General features: G+C 43.6%; 1 protein-coding gene across 37 annotated transcripts in view; it reads right to left on the reverse strand.

The window, feature by feature from the left end:
- Syne1 (spectrin repeat containing nuclear envelope protein 1) overlaps positions 1-15,156 on the reverse strand; it is a 477,397-nt gene that overhangs the window by 253,838 nt on the left and 208,403 nt on the right. For all 37 annotated transcript variants that reach the window (NM_001419849.1, XM_087580487.1, XM_087580698.1 and 34 more), the window contains 6 exon segments: positions 4,418-4,573; positions 5,166-5,371; positions 7,408-7,520; positions 8,685-8,892; positions 9,950-10,153; positions 12,412-12,513. In NM_001419849.1, coding sequence (NP_001406778.1) covers positions 4,418-4,573; positions 5,166-5,371; positions 7,408-7,520; positions 8,685-8,892; positions 9,950-10,153; positions 12,412-12,513 — 989 coding nt within the window.

The following is a 15,156-nucleotide window of genomic DNA, read 5'->3' on the forward strand; positions in this document are numbered from 1 at the left end:
TGTCTCTATCTCCATCCCAGTGGTGGAGTCTACATCTCTCTAGAAGTTCAGTCTAGAACATGGGCTCAGCTCATCCAGAGCATCCTTCCATTCCTGTTTGAGAGACTAAGTATGAAAAGCTCCCATGCTCCACTGTGGAAGTTATAGGTCGAACGTGAAGTATCCCCGCCCCTCTCCCTCACTGGCTCAAGGATTTGGATCCTCTGTTCCCAGCAGCTGTTAATGTGTGGGAACTTTTGGGAGGTGGAGCCTTACTGGAGGGAATTTGTCACTCAGGGTGAGCCTCTACATTTTACAGCCTGGCTCCACTTCCCATTCACTCTCTGCTTCTTGACTGCTGGCTGATTCAGTGTGATAGGAGGGCTGGGCTGCCCCCACTGCCACATCTTTCCCACCATGATGAACTACAACTCCTTGAGCATTAAGCCAGAATCAAGCCTTCCTTCTCCAACTTTCCTCTGTGGAGTATTTTGTCTCAGCAACAAAATAAGTAATTAGCAAAAGTTGACATTTCTCCTCCACTATAATTCTGCTTCCCTGTTACTTTCTGAGCTTCCTCTTCACAAGTGTACACAGGTATCTGATCCCTAGACAATATCCACAGCAATCAGAGACAGGCAGGAGATGTGTGCAGGATTCCTTTCCCTTTACTCCATGTCTTACTCTCTGATCATGTCTCACCTACAGGCTGTGACTGTCTAGAAGATAGGACGCCTGCATCCATCTGCATTCCCAGGACGTAACATAATGCTAGGCAGAGACAGCAGAGGTGGGGAGCTGTCTTCAAATGTCATGGTAGAAGTCAATGAGTTTGGCACACCCTGAATACCGAACATACGTGTACTTGAACATAGCTCACACTTTAGAGCTATGTTAATTGGCTCCAGAGGAAACATTTCTCAACCTCTGCTTGGCTTGGGTGTAATGGTCTGAGGAACCAGTGCAACTTGGCAGCTGCTTTTTTTCCCCCTTTTTAATTAGAAAGCAACAATTTGTAACTATGTTAATGTGCGGCTTACAAAGGCTTATGAGCACTCTGTAGTGGCTGAGTCAAGCTGGTTAATGTATCCATAGCCTCACTAGGTCACATATTTTCCATGGTGGGAACATTTAAAATTATTTTCTTAGGGATCTTAAAAAAAGGGCTTTCTATTTTTAGCTACATTCACGTGCATTCAATAGAACTTCAGCCAAAACAAAACAAAAACAGCAAATTCTCATATTCCTCACAAGTGCGGATTTTGTGTCTTTTGACTATTGTCTATTCAATCCCCTTTAGTTCAAAGCCTTTTGGAAACTCCAGGCAAGGGAGCCTGAACTTTCCAGAGAATTCACATTCATCAGGGAAAGTCTGGGTGCTTGGCAGGAATGAGCTCTCTGGATCAGAACTGCTGGGTAGTTAGGGACGTTTTAGTTGGTATAAATGCTCATCACATATGCATGAGGAGATTCCCCAGAATCCAAGTAAAACTCTGGACATGCTGACACATGCTTGTAATCCCAGTGCTGAGGAGGCAGAGACATATGGGTCCCTAGAGCTCTCTGGCTAGTTAGCCTAGCAGGGATCTTGTCTCAAATACTAAAATGGGAAAATAACTTCTATAGGTTCTCATTGCTGACCTCTAGCCTCTACATGCATATGTGTAGACATACGTAAACCTCTCTCTCTCTCTTTCTCTTTCTCTCTCTCTCTCCCTCTCTCTCTCTCTCTCTCTCTCTCTCTCTCTCTCACACACACACACACACACAAATGTTGAACATATGAACATACTAGAGAAAGGACATACTGTGTACCATCTACAACTCTAGCTGTTTCTGAGCAACAGTAATAGCATCTTTTGAATCTTTGAGATACAGTTATCCAACATGGCTTCTCCTCTGCAAGACACTAAGATATTTATAATCAGTCTTCTTAGTGAGCAGAGAGGTGAGTTACAGGACACAGTATTCCTGTTATGAGTTACATAATAACCAACATAAGATATTTCTCTCCTAATTGATTCCCTCAATGAATGGCTAGCATTCCTGAGTCGCAGGTCTTGATGCCTTTTCCACAGGGTATGTCCCTCTAATTTTTGAAGAGTTGGGTACTTTATGATAGAAAGTGCCCAGCTGGTTGGAAGGACCAAGTACACATATGAAAGAAGCATAAGGGTGGCTTGGGTCAGTATGGGAATGCATCCCCAAATCCCAGCATTTGGTAGATTGAGGCAGAAAGACAGTCATCTGGAGGCCAGCCTGGTCTACATAGTGAGATCCCAAAAACAAAGGGATGTGACAGAGCATGAGAGCCTGTGTGATGAGCTTACTGCTGCTGCTGGAAGTGGCCACTTTGTAAGGAAAGACCCAAGTGAAACACTGGAGGTCACTTAGCGTCTGGTCTTAGAATACCAGAGAGTGACACTTCAATAATGATGTGCCTATAAATGTTTCAATTATCAGGTAAACAATCAGGGCCAGGCCTGGTAGTGTGCACACTTAAGACTCTAATGTTGCAAGGTGGAGACAGGTAGGTGGTATCTCTAGGACTTGGTAGCCAGAGAGTCTAGTTTACTTGAGGAGTTGCAGGCCTGTGAGAGACCTCCCCTAAACAATTAAGTGAATGCTGTAGAGGAACAACAGCTAATGTCATCTTCCGGCTGCCATGTGAACTCATAACTATGCACAGGGTGAGGGGGTAATGAGAGGTGCAAAGAGACAATGAATGTGGTGATGGGCCACTCCCTCCTGTGCAGTTTCAGAGTAGTGACGTCAGGAGAAAGTGATAAATGTGAACAGCAGCCTGTGAAGAAATGGAGTCAAGAAGAGAAGTCATCTGCAAAGTACAAAAGAAAGGCAGGTGTGGGTTTGATTATGTTACATTGTATCTAGACAAGAGTCAAGATCTGGAGAGGGAAATACAGTTTCATTTTGAGGAAATATTTAAAATGATGCTATTGTTCTCTTTTACTCTGTCAAAATGTTTCTATTTTTCCTGGACAACTGGAATGGAAAGATGGCAAGAGATGGAACTGAAGTTCCTGAAAGATGCCCAGAGATGGAACCAAAGCATGGCAGGGGCCGGTCTCAAGAGTTATCAAACTGGAGTGCCAACAAGTACTGTGGCTGTGGTACCTATCTTTGGGTTTCACACCTGCAGATTCCGGCAGCAATGTACTGAATCTGTATTTTAAATAATCCTGTCTATACAGAACACACACAGACTTTTCTCCTTCTCTCTATTCACTGATCAACAGCACAAGAGCCAGTTCATAACATCTACTTTGCACTACATTGTGAGTAATTGAGAGCCGATCCAAACTGGGGAAGGATGCGAGCAGGTTAGATAAAGTAACACCCATTTCATGTGATTGGATGCTCATGGGTTTTGATCTCTGCTCCACAGATACTGTGGGGGATTTTAGTCATGACATGAATTCTGCTGTGCGTTTCCTTTCTTCAAGACAAAAGGACTGGCACATTGGACCAAAGAGAGGAGTCAGTGGAAATGGAGGACTGTGGTGTGAATTCTGCAGTTTTTGCTCCAACTATGAGTTCAGTAATTTGTTTGATCAAGCAGGTGGGCTCTGCTGTTTCCTGCCTCATAGACAAGCATTGTTCTTCAGGGCTCTCAGTAAGGAGCCCAAGTTCTAGACCAAGCTGTACTCACTGGAAAGCCTTTGACCTTGCCATTGAGGAAAATGGGAAAGTTTTAGGAGTGGAGCCAGAGCATAAGGAGGAAAATGTTGCAGATGGCAGTAGTGTTAAAAGATAAGGGGACTTTACTCAGGGGAGGAGCCAGGGCACCACTGAAGAGACTGCAGAGGAGAGGGACTGAGCGAGAGCCAGACCTAGTGGCCACAGGATAGAGTTGGAACCTACAATGTGGGAAGGCATGTATGGGAGTTGAGGACAGGGGTGTAGTTTTCTTTAATTATGTCAGCTTCTTCTGGTAGTAACAAACTCAAGGTAATTCCAGAAAGGGAAGTGAAGTTTTGTTGTTTTACTTTGTTTTTTGGGGGAGTCGGGGCAGGGTCTCTCTGTGTGGCATTGGCTATCCTGGAACCCTCTATGTAGATTAGCCTGGCCTTGAACTCACAGAGATCCACCTGCCTCTGCCTCCTGACTGCTGGTATTAAAGGCATGCACAGCCAACATCCAGCTTAAGTGCAGTTTTCTTAATAAAATCTCTAAGAGCTAAACCTGTTAGATAAGGGAGCAACCTAACTTCTTGAGCAAAGGAAGCGGAAACCACGCCCACACTTTTAGCAGTTTACCACGTGGCCAAAAGGAATACAGTCCGGTAGTTGAGATATTCAGGAACAGACGAGACCACTACGGACAAGCAACCAGTAAAATTAGCCAAGAACCAAGCGAGTAACCAACCAGCCCAAGATATGCGGGCAAATCAACAGCCTGCTCTGGTTCCACACCGTACCTGGCAGCCAGGAGTTCTCCCAGGAACATCTCGACTTTGTGGATTTCGTTCTTCTTCTCGGAAATATGGTGTCTACTCTCCCCCAGGTTTTCTGTGTTTGACCTCTCCTCCATTTCGTGGATCCATAAGTTCAGCTTTCTGTGCTGATCCTCAAAGCTAAAGAAAAAGAATGATGTCTTAGAAAACTCCCAGGGTGCCTCAGTACTACCGTCCAGCAGCTGAGGTTACAACTTCTTCTTTGCAGCAATTAAAGCCTCATGAATGTTAAACTCATAGAGTTCAACAAGGAGCTTTTGTAAAGAGTCTGGAAATGTGTACATGGGAGTGTGCATGTGCTTGTGACTGTGTATATGCGTACCTGCTTGGAATCTTAATCTATGACATTCAATAGCTGCTTTCCTAACCAAGATTATTCCCACAGAAGGAAATGCAATGGGAAAGGAATTGGTTTTAACACCCTGAGCTAGCCGAACTGTTCGAAGCAGCCTACAGCCAGGTCGTTTGGAATTGCCAGTGGATATAATTCCTCACTTTACTTTTTCTACATAAGAAATAAAGCCAAATGAGACCTTTAGAAGTAGCCATCGACTATTTTATTAGGGCTAGCCCAGTGCTTAAGGCAGGTCAACATTCGTTATAATTCTAGCTCACCGTTCAAATACTAGTGTCTTCACATGAGTGGTCCCCACCAAGTGTTTGAGAAGCCTTTCTGTGTGTGGTAAAACCCACATTTCTTGTAATAACCTACCTCCCCAGCTCCGAAACACAGTCCTGGAGAGCCTGCTTGTCTTTAAGGCATTGTTTCAGAAAAGCTTGGAATTCTTCATTGGCTTTTGTGATTTGCTCCTGGATGCTGCTTACGATCTGCTTGGGCAGATGTGCGTACAATGTTTGTCCTTCCTGAGTCACCGCATCCAGCTTGCTCTGCCCATCACTGAACGAATCCAGAACACCCTGGATATCAAGGTAATAGAGAAAGGTACTGTTATAAATGGGATTCTTCATTGCAATGCTGAGCTGAGACAATAAAGTGAGGGGAAAGAAGGCATAGAGGGAAAGGCTAACAAGGCTAGGTTGAGAAGGATGCATGCAGTTGGAAACAATGGGGGCTCCTGATTGAGGCAGTGCATGCCAGGAGAGCAATTGGAAATTAGAAATTGAAAACACTATGCTGGATTAGAATAGATTCTCATCAGCATTCCATTCTCAATGGTTTCCTATTGTTAATGTCACAGTGTGCTAGCTCCTGCTCCCACCTCCGCAGGTGGCTAGTGTAACAGTTCTGTATCCAGACAGCTACGTTGTATCTTCCCTCTCTTCTCTACTCTGCACAAAGTCCATCCTCAGGACAGGGCCTTCCTTTGTTTGCGTGTACCTCTTCTTTGGAAGATCTGCGTTTGGCCTTCCACAAAAGAAGGGAAACCCAGAATTAAATGCTAGTCATGTCTCCTTTGAATTCCAGAATGTTCCTTCACTTGTCACCATGATTTTTCTGTGTGGAATTCCACAAAGTGGAGGATAATGCCAAGTCTGAATTTACCATCCCTTTTGCAAAGCCAGCCCTGTGCATGAAACAATAACTTGATTCTCAATATGGTGATTTATTGACAGTATTTTATCATCCAATGGGCCATATGATTCTCATGGACCTTAACAGAGAATTGGGGTGGGGGTGGGCTATGGAGTATAGCCTGGCCTTAAACCTAGGCCCTCCTGTGTCAACATCCTGAGGGCTGGAATCACAGGCTTGCACCACCACAATGGGTCTCACTGATTTTTTTAAAATTAACATTGGTTTTACAATGCATTGTGCTGCATTCAGATAAGCATCTATAAAAACTTGGCGAAAACCTCACTTGAATCTATTTTTCTGAAAGTTCATCTTTACAGTAGCCACCTTCCTAGATGCATATATTTTCCTTAGTCAATAAAACCCAAATAACCTGTAATTGCCATTATTGTTTCTAAACTTAGACACCAAGTTAGGAAGCTAGAAGAGCACACAAGGTATGTTTTTCCTTTAAAAGTCAGACAACAAACAACGCCTAGAAGTTCCTCAATAGTGGTAGAAAGTATTTATGGTTTTGGTGTTACAAAAATTAAAATTAAGTTTCATTTTGAATGACTTTAAAGAATGGCCAGTTAGAAATGAAGAGGAGAGGATATAGACGCTTTCCAACTTGCTTTTGTTTTCTCTATGACTTTTCTTGTTGCCTAACCACTTCTGACTCAACAGCCCAACTCCATGGTGGGAAGAAGAAAAGATGAACCAAAATCATAAGGTTCAGACAAAGAAACGGTCTGACTCTGGCACAGGGTGTGGTATGTTTGGGGTAAGGAAGGGCATCATCAGTACCACAGCATCCATATCAGCACCATTGTATCCATATCAGCACCATTGTATCCACATCAGGACCACAGCATCCACATCAATGCCATACCCTCACTGTATCCATATCAGCACCATTGTATCCACATCAGCACCACAGCATCCACATCAACGCCATAGCCTCACTGTATCCATATCAGCACCATTGTATCCATATCAGCACCACAGCATCCACATCAACACCATAGCAACACAGCATCCATATCAGCACCACAGCATCCACATCAACACCATAGCAACACAGCATCCATATCAGCACCACAGCATCCACATCAACACCATAGCAACACAGCATCTATATCAGCACCACAGCATCCACATCAACGCCATAGCAACACAGCATCCATATCAGCACCACAGCATCCACATCAACACCATAGCAACACAGCATCCACATCAGCACCATTGTATCCACATCAGCACCACAGCATCCACATCAACGCCATAGTCTCACTGTATCCATATCAGCACCACAGCATCCACATCAACACCATAGCAACACAGCATCCATATCAGCACCATTGTATCCACATCAGGACCACAGCATCCACATCAGCACCACAGCATCACAGCATCCATATAAGGATATCAACACCCCTACCTGAAGATCATGGAGCCTGGCTTCGAGAACTTGGCTGTCACCAGTTAGATTAGAAGATTCTCTGGCTGCTGCTTTTGCTCCTAAAAACCATTCTTGGAATTCTTTCATAGAACCTTTTGAAAATTCAAAAAAGGATAGATAAATCCAAAATGCTGAGCGAGATCCTAGGACAGTTGCAAAGAGATTATTTCTCCATTCCTGCTCTTTCCTTCCTGCTTTTTTAAAACACTCCAAAAATAAAACAATAATATAGAAAATGCTATAGTGTGATCTGTAGCCATGAATATTTATGGCAGAATGGAGAAGTTACCTCAAAGAGACTGAAAAGTAATAGAGCACTAGGAATGCTTGAGTCCCACTTCGTTTCAAGAATCTTGGGAGACACGGGCTCAAAAGTGTTAAATATATGTATGCACAAGTTCCTGTGTGTGCACATTGTGTGTGTGTGTGTGTGTGTGTGTATGTGTGTGTGCGTGTACATGTGTACATGTGCTTGTGCATGTGTGTGGATGTGTGTGGAGGTCAAAGTCTGCAGCAGGCTGTCTTCCTCTTTTTCTCTCCAACATGTTATTTTTTCTGATTGAGTTCCTCAGTAAACCTGGAGTTCATATATTCAGCTAGACTATTTGTCTAGTGAGCTGCAGGGATCTGTTCATCTCTTCCTTTCCAGCACTAAGCAAACAGACATGTGCCACCTCCATCAGCTTTTTATAGGGTGCAGGGGATCCATACTGAGCTCCTCATGCTTGAACAGTAAGCTAGTTACCCCCACACCCCGAAAGAAACCTTTTCTTTATGACCTCAGCAGGAGCCATTTTCTTTACTACACTGACTTAGAAAAGATGGACCAAAATAAGAATGATGTTCCCACATCAGAGTGGAAACAGCTTCTCAGATGCAGAAATGGGGAGTTGGAAGTCTCTGAACCATCTGACTGTTATTGCTATGCTTCTAACATCCATGTGTAGAGCAACACGTTATCCTAGCATGAAAACATGGAGGTAGTTCTTCACATGTGTTAGCTCCTATGTACAAGAGCCAGATATAATTCAGAAGCAACAAAACCGGCTAGATTCATGTTCTAGAGAGGGGACATTCTCCAAAAAGTTAGTGCATCTGTAACAGAACCTTTGTTACCCAAATCTGAGACCACACGTGAATTTGAAACATTCATCTGACTAGGTTTGCTCCAACTTCGGCTGGCAGTTTCTGAGCAGCGTTTGGTCCAAACCTCTCCTCATAAACAGATGATTCAGACAAAAAGCCCTTCAGCTCACCACTGAAGTGTTTTTCCAGAGAGTCCTGTATGCTGGCCTGGGTTTGGGAGCACAGTTGGCTTGTGGCTTCATGCTTCTTTATTAGCCCAGTCATTGCCCGGCCCCGGCTCTCCAACTCCACCGAGTGGTGCTTCCGGCACAGACTGTTGAGAACTTCTTGAGTGGAGATGATGTTGTTTTGTTGACTTTGAAGTTCTTTCCGTATGTCCTACATGATGAGAGTACACTGTGAAGGATGCTCATCCCATTCAAGAGAAATACTTCAATAGTTCACCTGGTATGTTTTTAAGGTCTGAAATTAATAACGTTCGAGTCTCCTCAGTTGTGCATACTTGTAGGTTGGATTGAAAATCACCTTCTATATATGGTAAAGATCTGTACCTATGAAATCTTATCACCTAAACAAGATATGTACAATAGCAGTTAGCATCTCAGCATGGATGGAAGGACTCTCACAAGGCCTCATGCCTAGACAAAGAGCTACAGGAAATCTATGGCTGCCAAGAGAGGGAGAATCAATCTTCTCTGGGGACAGCTTCCCAGATAGGTTATCCAGTCTCAGGTGGTCATCCCTAAATGTGTATATATATGATCAATACTAAATGGACTCAGTAGCTTACATGGGTGTGCGCGCACACACACACACACACACACACACACACACACGGAGATGGAGGGAGGGGGAGAGGGAGGGGGAGAAGGAGGGAAGAGGGAGGGGGAAAAGGAGGGGGAGAGGGAGGGGGAGAAGGAGGGGGAGAGGGAGGGGGAGAGGGAGGGGGAGATCTTTTTCAAAAGAACAATGTTGAAATGCATACTCTTTACAAACAGTTGAGTGGAATTATCATCTGTTAACATAAAGAGAAGACAGGATGATTTCCTCATTTAAAAAAAAATCAGAGTTCTACAGATGAGCATGTTCAAACTAAATACAAAGATAGTTAAGCAATGAAAAACTATTTGAGGTTCAAGCTTGAAAATTGATACAAAGTCAGGCTGGATAGAAGGCTCAGAAGTTAAGAGCACTGACTGCTCTTCCAGAGGTCCTGAGTTCAATTCCCAGCAACCCCATGGTGGCTCCCAACCATCTGTAATGAGATCCCTCTTCTGGTGTGTCTGGAGACAGCTATAATGTACTCATACACATAAAATAAATAATTCTTTAAAAAACTGATACGAAGTCAAACAGGATTTCCATAGGCTTCACCCTTTTACAGAAAGGAATATAGATTTCAGGAGGAAACAATGAAAGCTAGTTTTTGACCTACCTTGACTTTTTTCAGCCCTTCACAAGTATAGGTTTGGGCATATCTCGTCAATGATTCCTCCACATTGACCAGCCACGCTGTGATGTCCTTGACAAATCTCTCCACCTGGGTACTCTGAGCCGTGAAATCCTTCAGGGTTCCCTTTGCCTCCTCGGTAATTTCTTTGGCATGTTCCAGCTTCTGCCTTAAGTCTGCTTCTATAAACTAAATATAAAGCTCAATTTCGTGAAAATTTGGGAGGACGGAAAGCACACTCACTGGCTAGGAATTCTGTTTACGAGTAACTCCATCAAGAACACATTAGGCTCACCATGGAAGCTGCTCCAATACTAATAGCTTTTCCCAGGACGGGAAGCCAGGGAGTGTGGGCTGCCAACCATGGTGAATAAAGGAAAAGAACAGAGTCACAGCTAAGCCTGCTGTCCGATGAGTGTGGTTTCGATGGAGGTTCCAGGGAAGAGAAGATCACATCGTCAAAGAAAAACTGGGCTGAAAGTCTGCTGTTAATTCTCCACAAGGAAGATGCACACGGGCCTGCCTGGATTCGACTCTGATTGGAGGAAACCCACCATAGGATTTAATGATGAAGCAATTTAATCCTTTAAGATGTGCAGTCAGGCTATTTGTTTTCTACTCCTGGGAGGAGTTATTTCAGGAAAGTTGATTTGTGTGTGTGTGTGTGTGTGTGTGTGTGTGTGTGTGTGTGTGTGTGTGTGTGCGTGTGTGTATCCTAAGCTAATAACGGGACTTATAAGAACTCCAAACTAAAAAATGGCTTTAATTTCACAACTCAAAGATCTGTGCTATTTGGGAAAATAAGCAAACATAAAGGTTTGTTGTATTTTTTTAACTCCTAGCTCAGAGCAGCTGGGAGCAAGGAGCTAAGAGAGTCTTTTCTTCTTGCTCTGCTGTGTGCTTCTCTCCCTGCTTGGCACAGCTGGAAGTTCCACAGGCCTGTAGGGGAGGGGCAGGGGTTGGGAGAGCCATTCTGAACTGAAGACCCCTGGATGAGTGTGAGCTGCCTCTCACAGCCCCTGCTTCTCTTGGTCTGTGGGTCTTTTTTCCTGAGGATGCCCGTACTGCTGAAATCCTCCAGCTGAAGATCCCTAGATGAGCTTGAGTATAAAGTATACTCTTTCCTGCCTCTTTACTCTCTCCTTTCTCAGCCCAAGGCATCTCTTGGTTCATTCCCTGAAAAGCCTTCTTAGACAAACCAGCTGCCCTTGCACTGTGGCTAAGGGTGGTCTCTTCCTTCAACCATAACTTTAGGGTTGAGCTTATATGCTGGCACACACTCCCCCTCCCCCAAACCCCCAGGACTGCTGCTGAGATGCTGGCCACCCACACAAAGCCTTTAACTCTTTGGCAAAAACATCAGAAGTCAGCCAGCCTGCCTGGCAGGGTTTTGAAACCAGAGGCTGGTGGCTGCCAGCTGCAAGGGACAAATTATGCTGCACTCTAAGTGGTGTGGCAGAAATCTTTTTCCTGATACTTGAGGACAATTAAGACATATCACCAGACCCCCTTGGGGTGGAATGGCACAAGTAGAGAGAAAGAGAAGGAGAGATTCAGAACAATAGTAGCTCGCACCCCAAATCCTTGCTAAATCCTCACTCTGCAATAGCCAAGGTTCCAAATATATGTGACAGTAATTGCCATCCCCTTTTATTCCCGCTGTAAATAGGAATGTCATTTCCTTTGCTTTGGGTGAAATGCCCAACATTCCCATATGTGTCTGAGATCAGGGCCAAACATGGCTAGTCAGTTAAAGAGAAAGTCCATGGCAATGGTATAAGAAGAGAGAATAATCCAGAAACTTACCCTCCCCCACCATAGGTAAAGGTATTCCAGAGATGTTAGGAAGGAGCTAGCGAGGCTGTCAGCCACATTGGGTCTTACCACACTGGGTGCATCTAGGGCTCAGACACTAGAGTAGCCCAGGTTCCCTGGCCAACCCAGATCCCACCGACCTGCCTCATAGTTCTTGGGACTGGGATCATCTGCAGGGCTATGAAGGGTCCTTGGCAGTCCTGACCCTGTCCTCAGGCCCAGTTACTAAATGAATTAACATATTATTAGTAAGACCACATATTTATTAAGGGGGGGGTCTATTCTTGTATCAAGTGTACCAAGAAACATTCAGGTTGATACTGCACCCAAAATTCAATAGGGAAAACTACTCTTATAATAACATAATAATGCTTGAATTGTAAATGTACAAGTGTATTGGCACACTGAATTCTATTGATGTTAATGTTTAACCCCCTATATGTGAAAAAATTCACATTTGCCAGGAATTATGGTAATATAGACACACACACACACACACACAGACACAGACACACACACACACACACACAGAGAGAGAGAGAGGGGTACACACATGCACATACATCTTGTATTTTGAGCGAGGATGTAACAGATTGGTATTTATTAGAAAAATCATCTGACTTCACACTTACCTGAAGTTCTGTTGGTGTTTCTGGGTTTTTCGTTAGTTCTTTAAGGTTGTTGATTTTGGAATGCAATTCTTCCAATTTTAAGGCTTTGTTTTTAACTTCAGACTATGAAAGCAAAGACAGGGAAAAGATATCAGTAGTCCAAAGACGGACTGGCTACGCTTGGCCTCTCATACTGAGAGCTGTCAGGATGCAAGTGTTAAGCAGTCTTTAGAAAATCTCTTCTACTTTTTCACAAGAGTGGAAAATGTTACCATTTAAGTTCACTCTGAATAAGAGGGGAGATGTGGGAATTTCTTTCTTCCCCACCCTCTTTTATTGGAGAAAAAGATCCCCGGAAAAAATGAAGCACTAACCAAGAGTGTTGAGTCAGTAACGATGTCCACCAGGCTGTTATTTCTTCATTAGCAGTGTTATTACCAGTTACTATGGCAACATTAAGGCCTTACAGAAGCATGCTATACAAATGCCTCAGGACTGCCCAGTTATAAAAGTACTGTCAGCAGTACTCAGAAGACACACTTCAAATCAATATTACAGGACCTTGAGCAGAAATACTTTTGGCATCTGATATGTTACTTCCCATTCTTCACGTCAACAGTTAACATACAAACCAAGAATCATCACTGAGCAAAGATACTCATAAACTGCACAGTTTTGAGCTGCAAAGGAATATTCAATAAAAGAGCCCCCTCAGCTTGAATGACAGAATTTAGTGCTTTGTGAACACAGTCTCCAATAACTTAAGCTCAGAAAACAATTCACTGTCAGGCCTAGAGACCTTTTACAGAAACAGCCAGGCATTTAGAGAACTCTCCTGCTGAGCTGCACTCATTTCAAGTCTGGTGGGAAGAAAGGCCCAGCAGCAGGAAGGACAGGGTACGAGGTTGGCTCCAGCACACTGATCTACTACCTGGTACGTCACATGTCAGCAACAGAAAGCCTATCTCAGGGAGACTCAACCTTGCCACACTGGGTAAGGGCTTGAGGGACAAAGGCAGTAGTTTCTACAGTCAGCAAAAGAAGGCTGATTTGGTTATTTCCTGTCCTACAAAAACCCATGCTGCAGTATTTACCACTAATGCAGGCTCTAAGTATGTTGTCACTATCTCTGTGGAGCAGGAAGGCACACGGTAGAATGGCACCACATTTCATGGCATGCCTGGTGTCTGCTGCAGATGTAACAGACATCATGAGTCCAAAGGCTTACAGAATGTTATTGAGTGTGATAAGTATTAATAGACGATGATGTTTTTGAGACATGGTCTTGCTGTGTGACTAAGCCAGCCTCAAACTTGTAGCCATCTCTCTGTCTCAGCCTCTCAAAGGCTGTAATAAAAGGTTTGGTCTGCCATCACACCTGGCAAAGATGATAAATTTTGACCATTCATTAATTTTGTTTGCAATAGGATTTAACTGTAAGTTTAGTTACAATTACGCTCTTAAAAATATATTTGAGTGTTTTGCCTGCTTGTATGTATGTGCTGTGTATGCCTGTCTAGTGTCCATTCAGGCTAGAGAAAGTACTTGATCCCCAGGAGCTGCAGGCACAAATGGTTGTGAGATGCTATGTTGGTGCTGGGGACTGAGCCCAGGCCCTCTAAAAAAGTCTCAGGTATGCTTAGCCAGAGTCATCTTTCCAGGTCCTACAACTATTTTTTAAAAATATTTATTTTACTTTTAAAATTGTGTGTATGTGTACACATTTTTATTGTGTGCACAAACATGTGCATGTGTGTGCATGTGTGCTTGTTTGTATATTTGTGTATGTGCACATGAGTGCAGGGACCTGTGGAAGTCAGAAGCATTTGATCCTCCTGGAGGTACATGTTGCTGTGAACCTACCAACATGGGTCCTCTGCAAGAGCAAAGTATACTCTTACCATTAAGCCATGGCTCCAGTCAGTCAACTGAGTTGTTTGTTTGTTTAGTATTTTATATTGTGGGGTTTTGCCTGCATGTAGGTCTGTCTGCACATCATGAGCATGTACTGTTCCTATAGAGGCCAGAAGAGGGGGTCAGTTCCTCTGGAACTGTTACAGAAAATTGTGGGCCACCATATGGATAATGGGACTTGAACCCAGGTTCTCCGGAAGAGCAGCCAATGCTTTTAAGCACCATGCCAACTCTCCAGCTCACGTTTTTCTCTTTCTTAAAAAAAATGATTGTGTTGAATGTTGACTTACACAATTCCTAACAACTACTTTTTATGAGCCTGCCACATGACTCCAGCACAGTAACTAAAAAGACCTTGGGATTCTTCATTATGTCTGGATGTTTAATCTGAATAGTTTTCTTGAGTTCTGAAAGCCATAGAAATTGAAACTAGATTACAAAATCTCTCACAACCTATTTGAGTTAGAGATGCTAGGTAACACCGGCAGTCCATTTAAATCAAACCACATTCATCTGAGTCTTTGTTTGTGCCATGCACCAGGCTACAGAAAGGGAATAGGTTCTTCCCTTACCAAGAGGACAGTCAATTACATACCTTTTGAAATAGCTCTCTAATTTTTAGTAATGGCCTAATTGCCACTGAACATTTTTAAAATTGTGTGCACTATCTGTTGCTCTGTGCACATATGTGTGAAGCACAGAGGTCAACACTGAGTATCTTCCTCAATCACTCTCCATCTTATGCAGAGAGGCAGGGTCTCTCACTATGCCTAGAATTTGTTGGTCTAGCTAGTCTGACTAGCCAGCATGCTCTCAGGATCCCAGGCTGGCCACTGGTTCTTGGAGATATGA

The sequence above is a fragment of the Rattus norvegicus genome, chromosome 1 (genome assembly GCF_021556685.1).
Source record: "Rattus norvegicus strain SHRSP/BbbUtx chromosome 1, alternate assembly SHRSP_T2T, whole genome shotgun sequence".
In the NCBI taxonomy this organism is placed as follows: domain Eukaryota; kingdom Metazoa; phylum Chordata; class Mammalia; order Rodentia; family Muridae; genus Rattus; species Rattus norvegicus.